General features: G+C 48.3%; 1 protein-coding gene across 4 annotated transcripts in view; it reads right to left on the bottom strand.

Annotated features, from left to right (window-relative positions):
- Positions 1-2,181: 2,181 nt before the first annotated feature.
- LOC119964675 (uncharacterized protein KIAA1522 homolog) overlaps positions 2,182-23,843 on the bottom strand; it is a 293,273-nt gene continuing 271,611 nt past the window's right edge. For all 4 annotated transcript variants that reach the window (XM_038794469.1, XM_038794495.1, XM_038794476.1 and 1 more), the window contains one exon: positions 2,182-2,821. In XM_038794469.1, coding sequence (XP_038650397.1) covers positions 2,736-2,821 — 86 coding nt within the window. In that variant the 3' untranslated portion in view covers positions 2,182-2,735. The remainder of the gene's footprint in view (positions 2,822-23,843) is intronic.

Here is a 23,843-nt window from a genome sequence, read left to right as displayed (position 1 = left end):
TGCAGGAGGATCAGAAAGGTGCATAATTGTAATTTACACTGGGTGGGTATTTCACAGAACAGCTGTGCAAGTGGGCCAAGTGCACATGTGTCAAAGTAAAGGATTTAGATGCAGGACAATCTTGATTCGTACTATTATCTTTTTTAAAGAGGACTGGTGCAATTTTTTTTTTGATATAAAAACAAACAGGACAGTTGCTACTAATGTTAATTGAAAGATTAAATCATGTGAAGCTGTTTAACCCACCGACAGAACCAAACTGCTAGTAATCAGGTGGAACACAGTTTCAGTGGATCAATTTAAACATGTAATTTTCCGGGTGGCATCACCAGACTGCTACCTGCTTTTAGTGGGACGATCATCACGGAACTCAATTAAGTGACCACTCCTGAGATTAAACCAAAAGATTCTTTTAAGACAGGTCATGGCTGAGTCCTTGGTTGCCTGCTTTACATTAGCAAAGAAAGTGTGTTTCTCCTCTCGATATGCGAGGTCGATGGGTGGAGAAGAGAATTGGGAAAAAGAAAGTGCAAAGTTTGAAAAGTGCAAAGTTTCAGGAGAGCAAATGTAATCTGATCCTGGCCAGTGTATGGTTGGAAAGGGGAAAGCAGGCGAGCATATTACATTGATACTGATTTTTTTTTTCTTCTTCTCTCCTCACCTATGACAGTTTAGGAAGACCTCACCCACGCTGGAAAGGAGCTTGTCAAGCCAGTCCAGACATTAACGCAGAGGCCTCACTGCTTGGTTAAAATGAGCACAGTGAGAAGTCTTAAAACACCAGGTTAAAGTCCAACAGGTTTGTTTCGAATCACCAGCTTTCAGAGCACTGCTCTTTCCTCGGGTGAGCCGAGGAAGGAGCAGTGCTCCGAAAGCTAGTGATTCGAAACAAACCTGTTGGACTTTAACCTGGTGTTGTAAGACTTCTTATTGTGCTCACCCTTGTGCAATGCCGGCATCTCCACATCATCATTAAAATTAAAGTGAGAATTAAAGATTTCATTGTGCAGGAAGACAAGTGCTAACAGTAGATGTATTAGATCTGTGATATATATATATATATATATATATATATATATATATATGTGTGTGTGTGTGTGTGTGTGTGTGTTATATGTATGTTGTCACTTGCGAGGAAAAAGATATCAGGAACAATGCGATTACATGGAGTACATGGTGCATGTTAATTGGAGTGCTTGCAGAAAGCTTGGGAATGACTGAAATAAAAATGAGCAGATTGTCAAACTGCATTTACACAGACCCAAAGGTAATTCAATGTTGTCATGTGAGACTACTGAAATAAAGCTGGCACACCAGTCGCCCCAACAAAACTCAAATAAACTTGATATCCAGTGAAGGATGTGAGAAAATTGTACAAATACATCACTGGGGATGGAATGGAAAGCCTTTTCAGAATGAGCTGGATAAACAAGCATTATGCATTATTTATGTTAAATTGGGATAGGCATACATTTCAGGGAGTTGTCACTCCCTGAAATATGATCTATTTTGACCTGCCAACTAATTCCCAAGAACCAGTAATCTAAAGGTCCAAAATGTGCACATTATAAATATTAAACAGAGCTCTTGCTCAGCTATTTCCGACAGGACAATTTAGCTGTGGGTCCACCAAGAAAGGAAACATCTTCACCTCTGTCCTGCTGTCCTTTCTCAAACATAGAATTCATGGGATGAAATTGGTGTTTGAAGCCAGTGATGATTATAAAGCACCTTCAATTCCATCATTATCTTTGAGCTTGACACTTCGTTACCCAACGATCTATGAGGAAAATAGGACATGCAGTGATGCAATCAGATTACATTTAATCAGGTCTTGAGCTGGGTTGCTCGCTAGAAGTTCAGCCATTTTAACAGAAAGGAAAATAGGATCTTGTAGCTTTCTCCCATTGCCCCAGATCAATGCCCAAATCATCCTGCCTTTGCATGCTGAAGCAATTAAGGTTAGAGATGCACCATCACCTTCAAAATAAAGAGATTGTGGGAGGGGAAAAAAATGATAGGCAACTTGTGAAAGTCAAATCACAGCCTGCATCTTGGTAGATGCTGTGTTAACAATCTATTTACAGTTTCAAAAACACCAGCTCAATGCAGCAAAGTGACCTCTTGATCTAGATCATTGGAAAGAGGGTCTCTAATTTTTAATCGAGGACTTTCATTTCATTTTTTTTGCTGCTGATCCCAAGTTATTAAAGCCTTTGTGCATTATAAGTTAATGTAGAGAATAAATTTCTAAATGACCGCTGGTTGTTGATTCACAAATAAAGCAACCCCAAATCCCCTCATTTTATACAATAAGTGTGCTTCCTACTGATTTTTAAAAAAACTTTAGTTGTTTTGACAAGGAGAGACTATATGCTGAATGACAAATTAACAGTCTCAAACCACCTTCTGTAACAAGTATCTTGTTGCATTTCAAGTTATAGCATCCATATCCAGAAGGTGGCGCCACAATTGCACAATCCAGAATAACTAATAGAAATGATATTCGCTCCTGGCACCCTCTCCCAGCGACCTTTAATCTCAGACTGTGATATTAGCATAATCACACTTCAGTTTCAGTTACAGTACAAAGTAAATGGTGCAGCACCCCAGGCAAAGGTAGATTTTTCTTTGCATTAACAAGGCCATTATTTGTCAGCAGAAAAGTTTTTCCCGAAGAATTGTTTATTTTGGATTGTTTCTGTCTTCCGAGGCAGGTACATTTGACCTTTAGCTCAGCAAGACCCTGAGGATTGATGCCCAATTTCTTCAGCTACCCTCTTCTGCAGAGCCAGCTGTCCATTTCCTTTCTCCAGTTTCCCTACAGTTAGGAAGAAAAAAAAAAGAGTTTTAGATCACAGCTGCTGAACAGAAAATAATTGGTACAGTCAAAACTCAAACACAACCTTTCATTTCAAGCTAAAACCTTTGGAATCGAGGTGAAATTTCAGAGGAATTTAGTACTAAAGGTTTTGACCATTTTCCACAATGGCCTAATCCAATTCTATTGAAGATTCCAAAACAGGTTCCTCCCAATAGGTCAGGGTGAAGCAAATTCCCTCCATTTACTTCCACCTCACAAACTACAATCTGGTCTTTACAATAGGAGAATGATGTGAAGGAGATTCAATAGATTTTTTTTAAACCTGTGTGGATGAAGACAAGTTTCCATCAATTTCCCAGCAAATGGTCCAGGAGAGAGACTGAAAGAAGATTTACTAAAGAAAATCCTGCATATTCCCTATTGGCTCCTAGTCCTCTCTCTAAAATACACCAAAGCTACGGTTCCAGCAGGTTTCAACGGGGACGGTTCCCTTTCAGGAAGGCAGAGCTCAGGTTTACATCAATGCCACTTGCAGTGTCAACATCTGCTTAGAGGATAGTGAAAGGAAGCCAATAGACTATAAATAACAGGAGGGACCTGTTTATTGATGGGAGGTTTGCGAGCCTGGGGGAGTTGGAGGAGAAATTTGGGCTCCCCCGGGGAACATGTTCAGGTATCTGCAAGTAAAGGCATTTGCTAGGTGACAGGTGGAGGGATTCCCTTCGCTTCCCGCGAGGGGGGTGAGCGACAGGGTGCTTTCGGGGGTCTGGGTCGGAGAGGGGAAGATATCTGATATCTACAAGGTTATGCAGGAGGCGGAGGAGGCGTCAGTAGAGGAGCTGAAAGCTAAGTGGGAGGGGGAACTGGGGGAACAGATCGAAGACGGGACATGGGCTGATGCTCTGGAGAGGGTTAATTCTTCCTCCTCGTGTGCGCGGCTTAGCCTCATCCAATTCAAGGTGCTGCACCGGGCCCACATGACTGGGACGAGGATGAGTAGGTTCTTTGGGGGTGAAGACAGGTGTGTCAGGTGCTCGGGGAGTCCAGTGAACCATGCCCATATGTTCTGGGCATGCCCGGCACTGGAGGAGTTCTGGAAGGGGGTGGCGAGGACGGTGTCGAGGGTGGTGGGATCCAGGGTCAAGCCGGGATGGGGACTCGCGATTTTTGGGGTTGGGGTGGTGTAGCCCTCTAAAATGGACACCAGTCTACAAAATGGAGAACTGCTAAGACTGCAGGGAAAAACAGCCATAGTAAGGACAAACAGCTTGCAGAAGCTTTCAACAGTGAGACACTCTTAAAAACCGGTTTCAAGGCAGTTGCAGAAACTCAGCCAAAGGTGCACATAGGAAAACGATCTGCATACTAATGAGATGATACCGGCCCAGTCCCAGATACAATAGAAACATTTAAAGTATCGATTGATACTTTCTATAGCTACCCAGCCAGAATGGCGCCAGAGAACCCAGGTCAATGACCCCTAGGAACCGCCCCCGCCATCGAGGAACGACTCCAGGATAGGGGAATTCGAATGATATCGATTGGGAAAGACCCAATCGATACCTAGCAGGTGAAAGAGCCCGCCCCAAGGGGCACGGACCTCTAGGACCTATAAAAAGGTCAAGCACATGATTCGGTCTGTTGCTTCCAGACTCCGGCCTAGGCTGTTGCTTCCAGACTCCGGCCCCAGCCTCCAGATCCTGTCTTTCATCACCGGCCGTTGAGCATCAGCCATCTTTTAGTAAGTGCCAAACAACGATCGCTACATGACCCAGGCGTTACTTGTACTCTTGCCGACTATTAGTGAACAGAAGGTGCAGTCCAGAAAGGAACAAAGGCCTTGTTCCCTGACCTTGCTGGTTCCTACTTAGATAAGCATTTAGTCGTTTAATAGTAGAAATAAGTATTAGTCTTTTAGCGTGTGCATGAGTATTTATTATATCTGTTATAATAAACACTAATTGTTTAGACTTACTGATCGGTGTTAAGACTTATTGCTTTGAACTTGACCTTGATAACTTGTGACGGTGTCTCTTACGGCACCTGGCGACTCCTGAGCATAGATACAGATACAGAGCCAAACCGGTGTTAAGCACATGTCCTTTAAATGGAGACGTGTTAATAACACTAACAGTAGAACGAGCAAAGTGGAGCCGGGAGTGCAGGAGGCGAAAGAGGCCGGTGTGCTGGCCTTTGCGTCCCTAGTAGCCCGGCGAAGGATCTTGCTACAATGGAAGGATACGAGGCCCCCAAGCGTGGAGACCTGGAAAAAATGACATGGCGGGTTTCATTAAGCTAGAGAAGGTCAAATTCGCCCTGACGGGGTCGGTACAAGGGTTCTTTCGGCGGTGGCAACCTTTCCTCGACTTTCTGGCTCAATGATAGGGTACGGGGACAGTAGCAGCAGCAACCCGGGGGGGGGGGGGGGGGGGGGGAAGGGGGAGGGAAAAGGTTGGGGGGGGGGGCGGACGATGACTATGTTTGTTTATTTAATCTAAATTTATTTTTAAGTTCTTTTGTTGTTCATTGGGGTTGGGGGGGGGGGATGTGATACATGCGTCGATACGGTCTGGGGGTGTTACAGTTATCATGGGTTATTTTGTTGCATTTCATTGTTTGTCGTTATGTTTTATATTTTCTGTAAAAAATTCCAATAAAAATTATATAAAAAAAAAAAGACTATAAATAACAGTGGAAAAGAATATCTGGAGGCCTTGTTCATCGCGGCCGACGACTTCAACCAGGCCAACCTCAAGAGTGTACTGCCAAAATTGCGCCAACACATCTCCTGCCCACCAGGGGTGCCAACATCCTGGACCACTGCTACACAAACATCAAGAGTGCCTACCCATCCATTCCGACCGCACTTTGGGAAATCAGCCCATAAGACGGTGCTCCTTCTCCCGGCATACAAGCAGAAACTTAAGCGGGAGAATCCGGTTGAGAAAGTCGCACACACGACTGTGTGGCAAAATATGTCTCCAACCCCATCTACAAGTTCACTGATGACACGACCTTAGTGGATCGGATCTCAAACTGCGATGAGGCGGAATACAGGAGGGAGATAGAGAACTTAACGGCATGGTGTAGCAACAACAATCTCTCCTGCAACATCATCAAAACTAATGAGCTGGTCATTGACTTCAGGAAGCCAAGTATCGTACACATCACTGCCTGCATCAATGGTGCCAAGGTGGAGATGGTTGACAGCTTCAAATTCCTAAGAGTGCACAGCACCGGAAATCTGTCCCGGTCCACCCACATTGACACTACGACCAAGAAAGCACAACAGCGCCTATACCTCCTGAGGAAACTAAGGAAATTTGGCATGTCCACATTGACTCTTACCAATTTTTACAGATGCACAACAGTAGGCAGCACGATAGCATAGTGGTTAGCACTATGGTTTAACAGTGCCTGGGTCTCAGGTTAGATCCCAGCATGGTTCACTATGTGGAGTCTGCACGTTCTCCCCGTGTGTTTCCTCCGGGTGCTCCGGTTTCCTCTCACAATACCCGAAAGATGTGCTGTTAGGTAATTTGGACATTGAATTCTCCCGCTGTGTACCCGAACATGCGCCGGAGTGTGGTGACTGGGGGCTTTTCACAGTAACTTCTTTGCAGTGTTAATGTAAGCCTACTTGTGACAATAAAGATTATTATATCATTATTATAGAAAGCATCCTATCTGGCTGCATAACAGCCTGGTTAGGCAACTGCGCGGCCCAAGACAGTAAGAAACAAACATCTTTGGGCTGTGGGGGTGAGGCTCACGCAAACACGGGGAGAATGTGCAAACTCCACATGGACAGTGACCCGGGCTGGGATCGAACACGGGTTCTCAGTGCCATGTCACCCTCTCAGTAGGGAAAATAACTTTCTCTGTTCTTGATAGCCAGACCAGAAAGTGTTCAGGGATGTTTCCTGATCAGTAATAGGTTAAACTTTCCAGCATGCAGGTGTTGAACTGGACAGTGAAGGTTATTAACAGCTACTGTTGGACACACTCTGGTCCATCAGCATTGCAATGAGAAGCAATGGTGTTATAACCTGCCTGCTTACCACTGGCTGGGGACTAATGACAATCCCACAATCCTATGGGAGTATGAGGTTCCCCAATGAGGGGGGCGGAGAAATCATTAGCAGGCTCTCTGCATAAATAGAGCTGGCCAGTTTGGAACCAGCAGAGAGAGAGAGAGTAGTGAGCAGCAAGGGAAGTTGCTGCTGCTGTTGCATGTATATATGCTATTGTAAATAAATGTTATTTCTTTGTATCCTGAATACTCGTGCTGGATTCTTTGTAGCCCTCACAAAACTGGCGACGAGGGTTAAAGTGAATAGCTGTCTACACTGCTGAAGCCACCTCCCTGGATTTTTGTTGGATACAGGTTGGAAGTTGTTTTCTATTACACCATACCTCTGTATGGACGTTTGGATGTTGTTGATGCTGCGATGGAAAGCTGGAACCTTGTGAACTTCGTGGGGCAACATTTTAACCCAACCCCATCCACGATAGTCCAACGTTACCGGTTTAATACCGCTGAGAGGTCCCCAGGAGAATCCCTTGCCGACTTTCTATCCAGGCTACGCAGGATTGCGGAGTACTGTGACTATGGTGAGACCTTGTCAGAAATGTTACGCGACCGTTTGGTTTGCGGTATTAACAATGCGGCCACCCAAAGAAAGTTGTTAGCCGAGCCAACATTGACTTTTCAACAGGCTTCAAATAGTATTGTCCCGAAAGAGCGCAGAATGAGGAGTGCAGGAGCTGCAGGGAATGGAGGTACATGCCTTGAGGCGCAACCCCTTCCGTCTGAAAGCGTCCCCCTGCACCCCTGCGGTACCTTGGGCGAGGCGACGTCCAGATCGACGCCAGTGGCCGTCGGACAATCCTTCCCGAAGGGAGCCTTTTCCAGAACCAATGGATGAGGAGCCATGTCTGTGTCAGACTTGTAGGCGCCGACCCCGTCGCGGACACCGGTCCTGGGGCGCCAGAGGCGCCGTCGTTCCGACCGAAACTGGGGCCAGCCCAGGGGCCATACTTTTCATTTGGATGAACCTGCGGCGACTACTCCAGAGGACGTGGAGACGGAGGATGACTACCTGCAGCGGCATTGTGTGGCAGCTCCCCGTGTGGCCCCCATTAAGGTGATAGTACGGGTCAATGGTCACCCGCTTGAGATGGAGTTGGACACTGGTGCAGCGGTCTCCGTGATCACCCAGAGGACATTCAACTGCATCAAGCAGGGTATACAGACCCTTACATTAACCGACACACAGGCCAGGTTGGCCACCTACACGGGGGAACCATTGGACATTGCAGGAACTACGATGACCCCTGTTGTTTATGGACGCTAGGAGGGGCGTTTCCCACTTATCGTGGTGCGCGGCCATGGACCCAGCCTGTTGGGTCGCGACTGGTTGCGCCATTTGTGATTGCAGTGGCAGCACATCCTCCAAACAGTTTCTGGAGGGTTGACTGAGGTGCTAGGATGATACCCAGATGTATTCCAGCCCGGTTTGGGGAAAATAAAAGGGGCCGTAGCCCGTACCCAAGTCGAACCAGGAGCCACGCCGCGCTATTTCCGGGCACGCCCGGTGCCTTACACCTTGCTCGAAAAGGTAGAAGGGGAGCTCACTCGTTTGGAGACTTTGGCTATCATTAGGCCTGTCCGTTTCACTGACTGGGCAGCACCAATTGTACCTGTAATGAAGCCAGATGCCACAATTCGCTTGTGCGGCGACTATAAACTTAGTGAATACGGCTTCCCGACTCGACCGATACCCAATGCCTCGCATAGAGGATCTCCACGCGAAGCTTGCAGGCGGACTCTCATTCACAAAATTCGACATGAGTCAGGCCTACCTACAGTTGGAGCTAGATCCTGCCTCCCGGCCATATGTAACGATTAATACACGCCTGTATGAATATACACATTTGCCCTTTGGAGTATCCTCTGCCTGCGCTATTTTTCAACGTGTCATGGAGGGCATTTTGAGAGGTTTACCGCGTGTTGCTGTCTACTTAGATGATGTTTTGATCACAGGGACGTCGGAGCAGGAACATTTGGAAGTTTTGGAGGCTGTCCTTAGACGCTTTTCGGAGGCTGGAGTCCGTTTACGTCGCACAAAGGGCATCTTTCAGGCGAAGGAAGTAGTCTACCTGGGTTATCGGGTGGACCACGAAGGTTTGCACCCCGTCGCAGAGAAGGTGCGCGCTATTCAACAGGCCCCCGCCCCAACTGACACTTCGCATCTTTATTCTTTTCTCGGCCTCGTAAACTATTACGGAAAGTTCCTCCCCAATCTGGCAACTACGCTGGCCCCGTTGCACCTTCTGCTAAAGAAGGATCACAACTGGGTTTGGGGTCAGCCGCAAAAAAACGCTTTCCGGCGGGTAAAACAGCAATTGTCGTCGTCTAGGTTACTGGACTATGATCCTGGAAAGCCTTTGCTCATCACATGTGATGCATCCCCGTTTGGTATTGGGGCCGTCCTGTCCCACAAGATGGAGAACAGGGCCGAGCGGCCGATTGCTTTCGCCTCCCGCACACTGACTGCAACGGAAAACAAAGTACGCGCAGATCGAGAAGGAGGGCCTGGCAGTGGTCTTTGCGGTGAAATTTTTCCAGCTCCAGGGTCCCAGGTTCGATTCCGGCTTGGGTCACTGTCTGTGCGGAGTCTGCACATCCTCCCCGTGTGTGCGTGGGTTTCCTCCGGTTTCCTCCCACAGTCCAAAGATGTGCAGGTTAGGTGGATTGGCCGTGATAAATTGCCCTTAGTGTACAAAATTGCCCTTAGTTTTGGGTGGGGTTACTGGGTTATTGGGATAGGGGGAGGTGTTGACCTTGGGTAGTGTGCTCTTTCCAAGAGCCGGTGCAGACTCGATGGGCCGAATGGCCTCCTTCTGCACTGTAAATTCTATGAATTAGTACGTGTATGGTCGCCATTTCACTATCGTGACTGATCATAAGCCTCTGCTGGGACTTTTCAGAGAGGATAAGCCAATACCGCCCATTGCTTCCGTACAGATCCAGCTCTGGGCTTTGTTGCTCGCTGCATACGAGTATTCTCTGGAGCACAAACCAGGAGCCCAGATAGGGAATGCCGACACACTGAGCCGATTGCCTTTATCGACCGGCCCCATGTTGACCTCCACGACCGGTGAGCTGGTTGCAACCCTAAATTTTATGGACACCTTGCCTGTCACGGCATCACAGATCTGTGGGTGGACCCAGACGGAGCCAGTCCTGCCAAACGTTCGGCACATAGTCCTGTATGGTGGGCAGCATAGACAGCTCCCAGTCGAGTTGCGGGCATTTTCCTCCAAGCTGTCCGAATTCAGCGTGGAAGACGGCATCCTTTTGTGGGGGACGCGTGTGATTGTTCCGGAAAAAGGACAGGAGCTGATACTAAGAGATTTGCACAATGGGCATCCAGGTGTGACCAAAATGAAAATGTTGGCTCGGAGTTATGTCTGGTGGCCAGGCCTCAACACCGACATTGAGAAGGAGGCCCAAAACTGCTCCATTTGCCAAGAGCATCAGAAGCTTCCGCCGGCCGCGCCCCGACATCACTGGGAATGGCCAGGGCGGCCTTGGGCGCGCTTGAATGTGGATTTTGCCGGCTCTTTTCAAGGATCCATGTTCCTTCTATTAATCGATGCCCAGTCTAAATGGCTGTAAGTGCACAAGATGGGAGGGACAACGTCCTGCACAACAATCGAGAAGATGCGTTTGTCTTTCAGTATGCATGGCCTCCCCAAGGGGCTGGTCACGGACAATGGCACTCCGTTCACAAGTGAGGAGTTTGCGAGGTTCATGAAGATGAACGGCATACGCCATATCCGCACTGCCCCTTACCACCCGGCTTCAAATGGGTTGGCGGAGCGCGCAGTGCAGACATTCAAACGAGGCCTAAAGAAGCAGTCTTCCGGGTCGATGGACACGAGACTGGCTCGTTTTTTGTTTTCATATAGGACCACCCCCCATGCAGTGACTGGGGTAGCTCCCGCAGAACTCCTAATGGGCCAGAGACTTCGCACCCGCCTTAGCATGGTTTTCCCAGACATTGGCGCAAAAGTACGCCGCACACAAGAACGGCAGGGAGATGGTTTTTCTCGGCATCAGCCGATTCAGCATTTTGCGCCTGGTGACCCAGTGTACGTTCGGAATTTTGCTGGTGGTGCCCAGTGGATCCCTGGCGTAATCTTTCGGCAAACGGGCCCTATCTCGTTACACGCCACCCGATCCAGCGTCTCGTGCAAATGGTGTCCGGCCTGCGGCAAAACTAGTCCGACGCCCTCCTTCGCCAGGGTCTTCGGTAGATTCCTTGGACTTTGGGGGGGGGGGGGGGGGGGGGGGGGGGGGGGGGGTTATAACCTGCCTGCTTACCATTGGCTGGGGACTAATGATAATCCCACAATCCTATGGGAGTATGAGCTTCCCCAATGAGGGGGGGGCGGAGAAATTTGTATATATGTTATTGTAAATAAATGTTATTTCTTTGTATCCTGAAAATTCGTGCTGGATTCTTCGTGGCCCTCACAAAAAATGGGTTCACATTTTAGGTTAAATCCTTCAGGAGAACAGGCCACCGCACCCGAATATAAACCCGTCCCTTCCCTTTACACATTGATAAAACTTTTGACTATTTTCAATATGATCTCTTCTACTGATTGGCAAACATTGAACAAGACTTGAACACTATGACCGCAGGGCGTTGAATGGAAGTGGAGCCTAGCAGGGAAGACAATGGAACAGCAATGACAGGAGTATGGAGGGTTATTCAGGAGACACAACAGAAATTCATTCCAAGGAGGAGGAAACGGCATCCATGGCTGATGAGAGAAGTCAAGTATAGCATAAAAGAAGAAAATAGAAGAAAAAGCATAAAAATGGTGAAGATTAGTGGGAAGCCAGAGAATTGGGAACATTACCTCTCGCAGCAAAATGGGCATTTCTATTATGTTTTGTTTTATGGGGAGAGGGTTCAGCTGTATGGAAAACTGGAAAATCAAAGTTAAACGAGAAGTTAATAATAATCTTTATTAGTGCCACAAGTAGGCTTACGTTAACACTGCAATGAGGTTACTGTGAAAATCCCCTAGTCCCACACTCTAGCGCCTGTTCGGGCACACGGAGGGAGATTTCAGAATGTCCAATTCACCTCACAAGCACGTCGTTTGGGACTTGTGGGAGGAAACTGGAGCAGCCGGAGGAAACCCACGCAGACACGGGGAGAACGTGCAGACTCCGCACAGACGGTGACCCAAGCCGGGAATCGAACCCGGATCCCTGGTGCTGTGAAGCAAAAGTGGTAACAACTGTGCTACCGTGCCACCCATAAGTGCACATTGATGATGAGGATTTTAAACTAGTTAAGGCGGGGGTGGGGGAGAACAAGTAATAGAACAGAATATGGAAAGCAGCAGGAATCTAACTTCAGAGACCGCAGATATGGGACAACTATGAGAAGGGGGGGCGTTGAAAGGAAGACTGAGGGTGTTGTACCTAAATGTGCGTAGTATACAAAAAAAGATAAATGAGCACACATTGAAACTGGCGGGTACGATGTTGGGGGCATCGAAGAATCCAAGGATATGTGTCCCATCAAAAGAGGGAACGGGGCAGAGGGAACGGGGTTATCTTGCTTGTAAGAAATTAAATTAAATCGATAGCAAAAAACACTATAGGGTTGGAAGGCATAGAATCTATGCTGATAGAGTTGAAGAATCGCAAAGGAAAAAAGGTCCCGATGGGAGTTATGTGCAGGTCTCTTAGCAGTGGTCAGGATGAGGTGCAGAAAATAAATTAGGAAATAGAAAAGGTATACAAGAAAGGCAATATTACAATAATCATGGAGGACTTCAACATGTTGGTGCACTTGGAAAATCAGGTTGGTAGTGGATCCCAAGAAAAGGAATTTGTGGAATGTCTACAAGATGGCTTTTTGGAGCAGCTTGTGGTAGAGCCCGCTAGGGAACAGGCAATTCTGGATTTGGTGATGTGTAATGAGGCAGATCTGATTAGGGAACTTGAGGTGAAGGAACCTTAGGGGGCAGTGACCGCAATGTGAGAGGGAAAAGCTGGAATCAGATGTAATGGTATCACTATTGAATAAAAGTAACTACAAAGACACAAGGGAGGAGCTGGCCAGAGTTGATTGGAAAAGGAGCCTAACAGGGAAGACAGTGGAACAGCAATGACAGGAGTTTTAGGGGTTTATTCAGGAGACACAACAGAAATTCATCCCAAGGAGGAGGAAACATGCTAAGGGGAGGAAAAGACATCCACGGCTGACAAGGGAAGTCAAGTACAGCATAAAAGCAGAAGAAAAAGCATAGAGGATGGTGAAGATTAGTGGGAAGCCGGAGGATTGGGAAGCCTTTAAAAGCGAGCAGAGGACAACTAAAAAAGCAATAAGGGGTAAGAAGATGAAATAAGAGTGTAAGCTAACTAGCTATATATAAAATTGAAAGAGATTTTTCCATATATAAGTGAGAGGCAAGAATTGACATGGTCCACTGGAAAATGAGGCTGGAGAAATGGTAATGGGGAACAAAGAAATTGCAGAGGAACTGAATAGGTACTTTCCATCAGTCTTCACGGTGAAAGTTGCCAATGGGATGTCAGACCTTCAGGAGAATCTTTGAGGAGGTAACGAGGAAGTTAGACAAAGGAGAGCCAGTGGACCTGATCTATTTAGATTTCCAGAAGGCCTTTGACAAGATGATTATACAGGAGGCTACTTAATAAGATAAGAGCCCATGGTGTTAGGGGCAAAATACAGCATGGATAAGGAATTGGCTGATTGGCAGAGAGTGGGGATAAAGGAGTCTTTTTCAGGATGGCAATTGGTGACTGGTAGTGTTCAGCAGGGGTCAGTGTTGGGACCACAAACATTCACGATATACAGCAATAGTCTGGAAGAAGGAACTGAGGGCACTGCTGCTACCGTTGCAGAGGATACAAAAATACGTAGAAGGACAGGTAGTGTCGAGGAAGTGGGGAGGCTGCAGATGGACAAGGTAAGAGAATAGGCAAAGTGGCGGCAAATGGAACACAATGTGGAAAAGTGTGAGGTTATGTACTTTGATAGGAAGAATAGAGGCATACATCAGTTTCTAAATGGGAAAAGGCTTCGGAAATCTGAAGCAGAAATGGAATAGGAGTCTTCATTCAGGATTCTGTTAAGGTTACCGTGCAGATTCAGTCGGCAGTTGGGAAGGCAAATGCAATGTTAGCATTCATTTCGAGAGGGCTAGAATACAAGAGCAGGGATGTACTTCTGAGGCTGTGTAAGGTCTGGTCTCATACATTTAGAATAGTGAGAGCAGTTTTGGGCTCAGTATCTAAGGAAGATTATGCTGGCTTTGAAGGGGGTCCAGAAGAATTTAGAAACATAGAAATAGGAGCAGGAGGAGGCCTTTTGTAGTTTATTCAACATGTGTAAAGAAGAAAGTATGCAAACAAATCTCTCACACACAAATTAATGGAATACCTGTACAGTCTTCAAAGAAATTGTTTTTAAAGTTCAAAGACCACCCACATGTAGATTTGTTTATGAAAAAGAAGAACAGACAAAACTGTGACATTATCTTTTCACTTTTCTAATTCAGCCTCCAGACTCCAGGTTGCCAACCAGTAGCTGCTCAGGAATTCAATGTGAAAGGCCAGTCTCCTCAGTGAGATCACATCCATGATGAAGAAAGATGGATCTGTATGCATTTATGGCAATTTTAAAGTCACTATTAATCCTGGACTGTGTGCAGCAGTACCCTCTGCCCTCGATTGATGACTTAATCACTTCGGCTAGAGGCCAACACTTCTTGGCATGATGGCACAGTGGTTATCATGCTACTTCACAGTGCTAGGGTCCCAGGTTCGATTCTGACCTTGGTTGACTGACTGGGTGGAGTTAGCACATTCTCCCCGTGTGTGCGTGGGTTTCCACCGGGGTTCCAGTTTCCTCCCACAGTCCAAAGATGTGCAGGTTAGGTGGATTGGCCATGCTAAATGGTGCCCAAGTCTCCACAGATTGAGCAGGGGTACAGGGATGGACGGGTGATTGGGCCAAGGTAGGATGCTCTTTCGAAGGGTCGGGTCAAGCTCAATGGGCCAAATGGCCTCCTGCTGCACTGTAGGGATTTTATGATTCAGTAAAGTTTTTTATTTAAGTTTTTAAAAAAAATGTAGAGTACCCAATTATTTGATTTTCCAATTAAGAGGCAATTTAGCATGGCCAATCCACCAAAACTGCACATCTTTGGGTTGTGGGGGTGAAACCCACACAGACACGGGGAGAATGTGCAAACTCCACACGGACAATCACCCGGTGCCGGGATTTGAACCCGGGTCCTCAGCGCCGCAGTCCCAGTGCTAACCACTGCTCCACCGTGCTGCCCTATGATTCAGTAAAGTTGACCTCAGTCAATATCTTCAAATGAATGTGGATCAGGGTTCACAACAGTTTTTGATTATTGTGACACAAAAGGATTATTGTGATATAAAAGATTACCATTAGCATCACTTCTGCAGCAGCGTTGTTCCAACAAACTATGGGCCAAATTAAGTGGATTAGACAGAGTTCAGTAGGATCTCCATCATTTTCAGTAACGCGCACATTTCAATGAGACAGCCATCATTTACTTACATTGACTCTGGCTAGGGTGTTACTAAAGAGGTTTGCAACATAGTGTATGCCACAAGCTAAAGAAGGATCAAATGCATTAATGTTTCAAATCCACCACAGAATACGCCATCTTCGATAGCAAGCACAGGCACATTTTCAAAACCTGCTCAATTCAACTATTTTGAACTATTCACAGCCCTAAATCTGTAACTTCTCTCTGTAAGGCAAGGGGTAAACAGCATCTCCTATCCATGAAAATCCAAAGGCCAGATAGCTCTCACTGTACGCTCTCTGAACATTTCTTGCTCTTTTTATTCTTGGGGTTCAGATGTTCCATCCACGATTGAATAAGCAGAGGAATTAGACTTGTCATCACCTTCTTGGACCAGGGAATATATAATAGACCTGGCAAAGAAACTTGGATACGGTCAATTGTGCTGCACCTGCCAGTTTGGTCTTCTTTTACTATCAATAAAATGACCACGCAACCGCAATTGCTTGGTTTCTATGGTGATAAGAACGATCACTTCATCTCAACTTCACCCTTTGGCCACCAGTGTTTAGCACACTCGCGTTTCTGAATCGAAAGACCGATAACACAACTTTGTTTTCCCCCCACACATTTCTGGGTTGTAATTTTGGTTGATTGAATATTGTTTAAGATGAAACACCATGTTTGTTTTACATTGATTTTTATTACAATTGTGCAAAATTTCAGGGCACACTGGGACAGTTCTTACAGCATATCGGTGTCGTGGCTTACGAGTTAAAAACCACTGGCTTAGACGACATCTTGGTCACTGGCAAGAATGAGGAAGTACATCTCCGCAACCTAGATGCCCAGACATTAGGACATTACGGGTTCTGAAAAGACAGATGTGAATTTTTCCAATCAAACATCTGAGTCGTGTCATTGACACCAAGGGACTGCATAAGGCGCCTTCGAAAGTCAAAGCCATTACTGAGGCACCTGCACCTCAGAATGTGAACTAATTTTGATCTTTATTAGGCGCACTAAATTATTACGGAAGATTTATCCCTAATCTAGTGGCTATTCTACACAGATTTACTGTGTCAAAATAAAAAGTGGTTATGAGTGGATCAATGTCAAAAGTATTCATGCAAGCCAAAGAGATACGACTCAAGTCAGAAGTCCTGACACATTATGATCTAAATTTACCCCTGCAACTGGCATGTGACACATCACCTAATGGGGTTAGGATGGTGGTTAACCACAAAATGTTCACAGGTGAAGAGAAGCCAATAGCCTTCGCATTTGTGACTTTGAATACAGCTGAAAGCAATTACGTGCAAATGGAGAAAGAAGCCCTAGGATCATTTTGGGCTAAAATGGTTCTATCAATTCCTGTATGGGAGGAAATTCACTTTATTGATAGGTCGTCAACCACAGACGATTCTTGGACCTCATAACAGGATTCCACCAATGACTGTTCATGTGGAAACATTTTCTACTTTGAGCAAGTAGTTAACACTCCAGTAATCACAGGATGAGTTAAGAAGCATACCAGTCCCAGGGAGCATTGATGGCGGATTTCTGGGCTGGCACAGGGTAGGGGTTAGGAAGTTGAGGGACCTGTTTGTGGGGGGGGAGGTTCGCGAGCTTGGGGGAGTTAGAGGGGAAGTTTGGGCTCCCCCCGGGGAACATGTTTAGGTACATGCAGGTGAGGGCGTTTGCCAGGCGGCAGGTGGAGGGGTTCCCCTTGCTGCCCCCACGTGGGGTGTGGGACAGGGTGCTCTCGGGGGTGTGGGTTGGAGGAGGGAGGATTTCGGACACATACCGGGTAATGCAGGAGGTAGACGAGGCCTCGGTGGAGGAACTGAAGGGGAAATGGGAAGAGGAGCTGGGTGAGGAGATTGAGGAGGGGACGTGGGCGGATGCCCTGGAGAGAGTGAATTCCTCCTCTTCCTGTGCGAGGCGTAGCCTCATACAGTTCAAGGTGCTGCATAGGGCCCACATGACTGGGACGAGGATGAGTAGGTTTTTCGGGGGCGAAGACAGGTGTGCTAGGTGCTCGGGGAGCCCAGCGAACCACGCCCATATGTTTTGGGCGTGCCCAGCGCTGGGGGAGTTTTGGAAGGGGGTAGCAAGGACAGTGTCGAGGGTGGTGGGATCCAGGGTCAAGCCAGGCTGGGGACTCGCAATTTTTGGGGTTGCAGTGGAGCTGGGAGTGCAGGAGGTGAAAGAGGCCGGTGTTCTGGCCTTTGCGACCCTAGTAGCCCAGCGGAGGATCTTGCTCCAATGGAAGGATGCGAGGCCCCCAAGCGTGGAGGCCTGGATCAATGATATGGTGGGGTTCATTAAATTGGAGGAGGTGAAATTTGCCCTGAGGGGATCAGTACAAGGGTTAAGACGACCATGGACAACATCCAAACCAAGCCAAAGACACCAGAGGTTGCTGCAAACAAGAAAAGACAGACGCCAGAGTTTTGTCGACAACCAGAGAACAGCGATCTCCAATGTATCAGGCATGTTGACTGTTATTGTTGATTGGTTGTTCATGTTGCCAATTGATTGTTAATGTTATACTGTTTAGTGTGTCTGGGACCTTTGATTTAAAAGAGGAAGAAATGTTGTGTATTCATGGTATTTCTAGTGTTTCCTCACTAGCAGCCTTGCAGTGGGACAGGAGCACTTTCGGAGACCAATCATGTGACATCATCAATCATTGTCTGAACAAACGGGCAGTAATAGTAACCTATAGTGTTAGCACCTTGTAATAAAGCTCTTTGCTTGTTTCAGCCTCTGAGGTTGCAGACTTAATTTTGAAACCACCACAGTTACCATCACTGAATCCTCCAGTATCAACATCCTGGGGGCTATCATTGGCCAGACACTGAACTGGAATCGTCATATAAATACTGTGGCTAGGGGAGCAGGTCAGAGATTAGGAATCCTGCAGCGAACAACTTGCCTCCTGACACACAACCCCCCCCCCCCCCCCCCAAGCCTATCCACCACTTACAAGGCACAATTAGATTAGATTTAGATTTATTGTCACATGTACCGAAGCACTGTGAAAAGTATTGTTCTGCGTACCACCTACAAGGTACAAGTCAGGAGTGTAATGGAATACTCTCCACTTGCCTGGAGGAGCGCAAGAAGTGTGACACCATCCAGGACAAAGCAGCCCAAAACAGAGACTGCAGCGGTTCAAGAAAGCAGCTCACCATCACCTTCCCAAGGTCAGTTCGGGATTGGTAATAAATGCTGGACTAGCCAGTGATGCCCATGTCTTGTGAACTGATAAAAAAATAGTAGATTCCATTGCATTCCTACACTGACACAGCCATCATCCTCTCTCAGGTTGGGAATTGTGACGATTTGCTGCAAAACCTCACTTGTAGCAATTGCCACTGAGTGAGAGTGTTTTCCATTGGTTATTGTGCAATTAAGTTGTAAATATCTACATGCACAAACTTTGAGCTGTACATTTGCATTGCTTTCAGCATAAGGATTAAGAAACAGGCGGAGAACCACAGCAATTGTTTGCTTGCCTGCCTCACAAAACTGGTAAAGCAGGAAGGGTGTGATTAGTATAGAAAGGGTACAGAGGAGATTAACCGAGGTGTAGCCTGTATTGGAGAATTCAACTACCAGAAAAAATTGGATAGGTAGTGGTTCTTTACTTTGGAGATATGGCTGAAGGAGATTTAATTGAGATGTATAACATTTTGAGGGGCTATGATAGAGCTTAATAATCGGGGAACAGAGATTTAAAGTAATTGGGAGAAGGGTCAAAGGGGAGGTGAGGATTTTTTACCCAGAAGGAAGGTTTGTTGGAAATGAGGCAGCCATTTTACACACAGCAAGATCCCACATGTGATAACGAGCAGATATTCTGAGGTGTCATGTGGCTACTGTGGTTAATTCCCCTACTCTTCTTCAGAACCCTTCAGAATCCAGAGTGCCCTGGGAGTCAAGACGACAGCTGGGACCTGTCACACCAAAAGCAAAGCACTGAAGATGCTGAAAATCTGAAATTAAAACAGAAAGCGCTGGAGTGAAACAGAATTAATGTTTCAGTTCAATACCTGTTCATCAGAACCTGCTCTGATGAAAGGTCACCACCCTGAAATTTAACTCTTTCTCACTCCACAGATGTAGCCTGATCGCATTCAAAAGCCAGCACCTCACAAAAGTCCAGCTCTCCTAGGAACTGCACTGGAGTCAGGGTGGTGAGGATCTGAAATTCTCCAGCTGAAAGGATGTTGAGAGGCAGACATCCCCATTGCATTAAAAGAAACGTATGTATTTGAAATGTTGTAACCTACAAGGTCAGTCCAAACACAACAGGCTCAATGGTTTCCTTCTGGGATGTAGGTTTCTCTGTTTCTATGGTAACAGCAGGCATGTTTCAGGCCTGAAACCAGAAGCTATTTCACCCACAGTGGCAGCGACAACAGTGGCAGCAGCAGGGGCAACGATGGCAGTGGCAACAACAGCTGCAGCAATGACAGCAACAGCGTCAGCAGCAACAATGGTGGCAGCAACAACAGTGATGGTGGCAACAACGGCAGCGGCGGCAATGACAGCAGCGGCAACAGCAGGGGCAATGACGGCAGTGGCGGCAATGACAGCAGCGGCAACAGCAGGGGCAATGACGGCAGTGGCGGCAATGACAGCAGCGGCAACAGCAGGGGCAATGACGGCAGTGGCGGCAATGACAGCAGCGGCAACAGCAGGGGCAATGACGGCAGTGGCGGCAATGACAGCAGCAGAGATGGTAGCAACAACGGCAGCAGAGGCGGCAGCAATGATGGCAGCAACAACGGTGGCAACAACGATGAAAGCAGCAGCAACAATGTCAGCAGCAGCGTTGGCAGCAATGGCAGCAGAAACAATGTCAGCAGCAGCGTTGGCAGCAATGACAGCAGCAGCGTTGGCAGCAATGGCAGCAGCAGCGTTGGCAGCAATGGCAGCAGCAGCGTTGGCAGCAATGACAGCAGCAGCGTTGGCAGCAATGACAGCAGAAACAATGTCAGCAGCAGCGTTGGCAGCAATGGCAGCAGCAGCGTTGGCAGCAATGGCAGCAGCAGCGTTGGCAGCAATGACAGCAGAAACAATGTCAGCAGCAGCGTTGGCAGCAATGGCAGCAGCAGCGTTGGCAGCAATGGCAGCAGCAGCGTTGGCAGCAATGGCAGCAGCAGCGTTGGCAGCAATGGCAGCAGCAGCGTTGGCAGCAATGACAGCAGAAACAATGTCAGCAGCAGCGTTGGCAGCAATGACAGCAGAAACAAGGGTAGCAGTAGCGACAGCAGCAATGGCAGCAGCAGAGTTGGCAGCAATGACAGCAGAAACAATGTCAGCAGCAGCGTTGGCAGCAATGACAGCAGAAACTAGGGTAGCAGCAGCGTTGGCAGCAATGACGGCGTCAATGGCAACAGCAGCGGCGCTGCCTCTCGTCCCATCCTCCCCTCGTTGGGATATGGTTTTCAAAAGCACCAAGTGACCTTCCAGTATTTTTCAGTAATGGGCCGTATAATAACCCCCACAAAGCCCACGGGGATCGCCTAGATCTATCTCCCCATGGGACTCGTGGAATATGAGCTTTCCTACTAGTGGGCTGAGGCCAGCCCAGCTGGGGGTCATGCAAACCAAGTATAAAGGCCGGCCCAGACAGGGACTGGCATGTTGACTGTCCCGACGAGATTGCACTCTGCAAATGTAATCGTTGCCATGGGCAGACTCTGTGATTGGAAATAAATCGATGTTCACCTTTCCGCTCAGCTTCCTGGGTCTTAATACTAGTGACGAGGTAAAAGAAACTTTAACTCCGGTTCTGGACTTCCCAGCCGCTCCAGAGGACTGATGCACAACAATGCATGGAACTGACTTTTAAAAATGCTGTTCTTCAGGAAATTAGAGACCTTCACCGCAGGCCTGGAAGATTGGGTTCGGTACGCAGAGCAGATGAGGTACTTTTTCCAGGCCAACCGAGAGAACCGACAGAAGGTGACCCTCCTGACTGCCTGCGCGGCCCCAACCTTCAGCATTATAAAAAGCCTCACATACCCAGCCACCCTGGATTCAAAATCTTTTGATGAATTGGTAGAGTCCAACCATTATGACCCGAAACCGTCTGTAATCGTGCAACAGTGTCTGTTGTGCGGACTTGTGGATTTCTTGGGCGAGATTCTCCCATACTCGGCGGGGCGGGGGGCCTCCGCACCTTCAGGGACTAAGGCCGATGCCGGAGTGGTTTGCGCCCCGCTGGCCGGCGTGGAAGGCCTTTGGCGCCACGCCAGCCGGGGTCGAAGGGACTCCTCAGGCCAGGGCGGGTCCACACATGCGTGGGAGCGACAGCGACTGCTGACGTCATCCCCGCGCATGCATGGGGGTTCACCTTCGCGACGGCCATCACGGAGGCCAATACGGCTGCGCGTAGGAAAAGATTGCCCCCACGGCGCAGGCCCGCCCGCGGATCAGTGGGCCCCGATTGCGGGCCAGGCCACCGTGGGGGCACCCTTGCGGGGCCAGATCGCCCCGCGCTCCCCCAGGACCCCGGAGCTCGCCCGCGCCGCTAGGTCCCGCCGGTAAGGGACCTAGTCCAATTTTCGCCGGCAGGTCCTGCATAGAATGAGCAGGACTTCGGCCCATCGTGGGTCGGAAAATCGCCGTGGGGACCGCTGTGAGCGGCCGCCGACTGGCGCGCGCGATTCCCGCCCCCACCAAACCTCTGGCACCGGAGAGTTTGGCAGCCGGTGGGGGCGGGATTCATGCTGCCCCCTCGGCGATTCTCCGACCAGGCGGGGGGTCGGAGAACCCGCCCATGGGCTGAACTGCAATGGCTGGCTGAGCATTGCGATTTTGGGCCATTCCTTTCCGAGATGTTGAGGGATCGGCTGGTGTGCGGAATGAATAGCATGGCCACATAGAGGAAGCTATTGGGGGAATCTACCCTCGATTTGAAGAATCATTGAGCTAGCGCTGTCCCACGAGAACGTAGAAAAAGGTGTTCAGGAACTCCAAGGTTCCATGAACAACAGTGTCCATTAGTGTTGCACGACTCCCATACTGCAATCCAGTGGCATCCCAGGGCAGTGCTCGAATGGCCAGGTTACCACCGAAACCACAACCAGGAGTACGACACTGCATCTGGGCTCCACGTCGAGGGCCACCACGGACCAATGGCACACCTCTCCAGAGGCCGATAGGGAGTTTCGGCAACATCACCAAGCCTGCGGGTGTAGAACACGTGACAAGCAAGGCCGTCAGAATCGGCAGAGAATGCGCCGCCCTGGACAGATGATGAGGTTGTCTCGATCCAGGGCTTGTACGACCAGGGCCCCACTTGATGAAGAAAACATGATGCAGTTGAACTGATTCATGGTCCCTACCGTGGAGCCGATTCAAGTTAAACTACACATAAATAGACACCCCCCCCCCCCCCCCCCCCCCCCCCCCCCGGGTGATGGCACAGGGGCTGCCGACTTCATCATCAGTCAGCAGACCTTCCGCTGTCTTCACACAGGAATCCTGCCATTAAACCTAGCGACACCATGGCCAGATAGGCAATGTATAGTGAGGAACCATTGTGCATCATTGGAACCACGTGACCCTGGTGGCCAATGGGCAACAAACAGTCAGACTGCCTCTGATGATGGTGCAAGGGCCAGGACCCAACCTGTTGGATTCTCCACTTCGACTGGCAGCAGATTTTCCAGATGTGCACCGGAAACCTGTACAAGGTCCTCGGGAAGTAGCCGGAGGTATTCCAGAAAAGGAGCCAAGGCATGTGTTTACATGGGCCCGGAGGCCCAGCCCAGATACTTCAGGGCACAACAAGTACCCTCAGCCTTGCTCACAAATGCGGAAACAGAGTTGCAGCACTTGGAGAGTTTGGGCCTCAAGTGCCCTGTGCGATTTGCAGAAAGGGCCACACCAGTGGTCCCAGTGATGAAGCCGGTCAAGACAGTTTGTCTCTGCAGGGATTATAAATGGACTGTAAACAGGGCAGCCCACCTGGACTGTTACCCTATGTCCCGGGGAGTGGACATTTTGTACACAGAACTGTCTGGGGATCATTCACCAAACTGGATATGAGCCACGCATATCTTCAGGTAGAATTGGGCACCGCATCACGGAAGAATGAAACTAGAAATACCCACAGGGGGCTGTTTGAATACACTCAACGTCCCTTCAGGATTTCTTTCTGACCATTTCTCAGAGGGTAATGGAAGGCATCGTCTAGGGGCTATCCAAAGTAGCGTTGTATGCAGATGCTGTACTCAACATGCGGACCACTGAAAAAGAACACACGGGAAAATTATCTGAGGAACTCCTCTAGATTGTCCAAGTAGACGGTTTTCCCAAGTAGATGTCAGCCTGAAGAGAAGCAAGTGTGTCTTCCAAGCAAAGACTGTCA

Source organism: Scyliorhinus canicula, chromosome 1, assembly GCF_902713615.1.
Source record: "Scyliorhinus canicula chromosome 1, sScyCan1.1, whole genome shotgun sequence".
Classification (NCBI taxonomy): Eukaryota; Metazoa; Chordata; class Chondrichthyes; order Carcharhiniformes; family Scyliorhinidae; genus Scyliorhinus; species Scyliorhinus canicula.
This window is presented reverse-complemented; position numbering and strand designations above follow the sequence as displayed.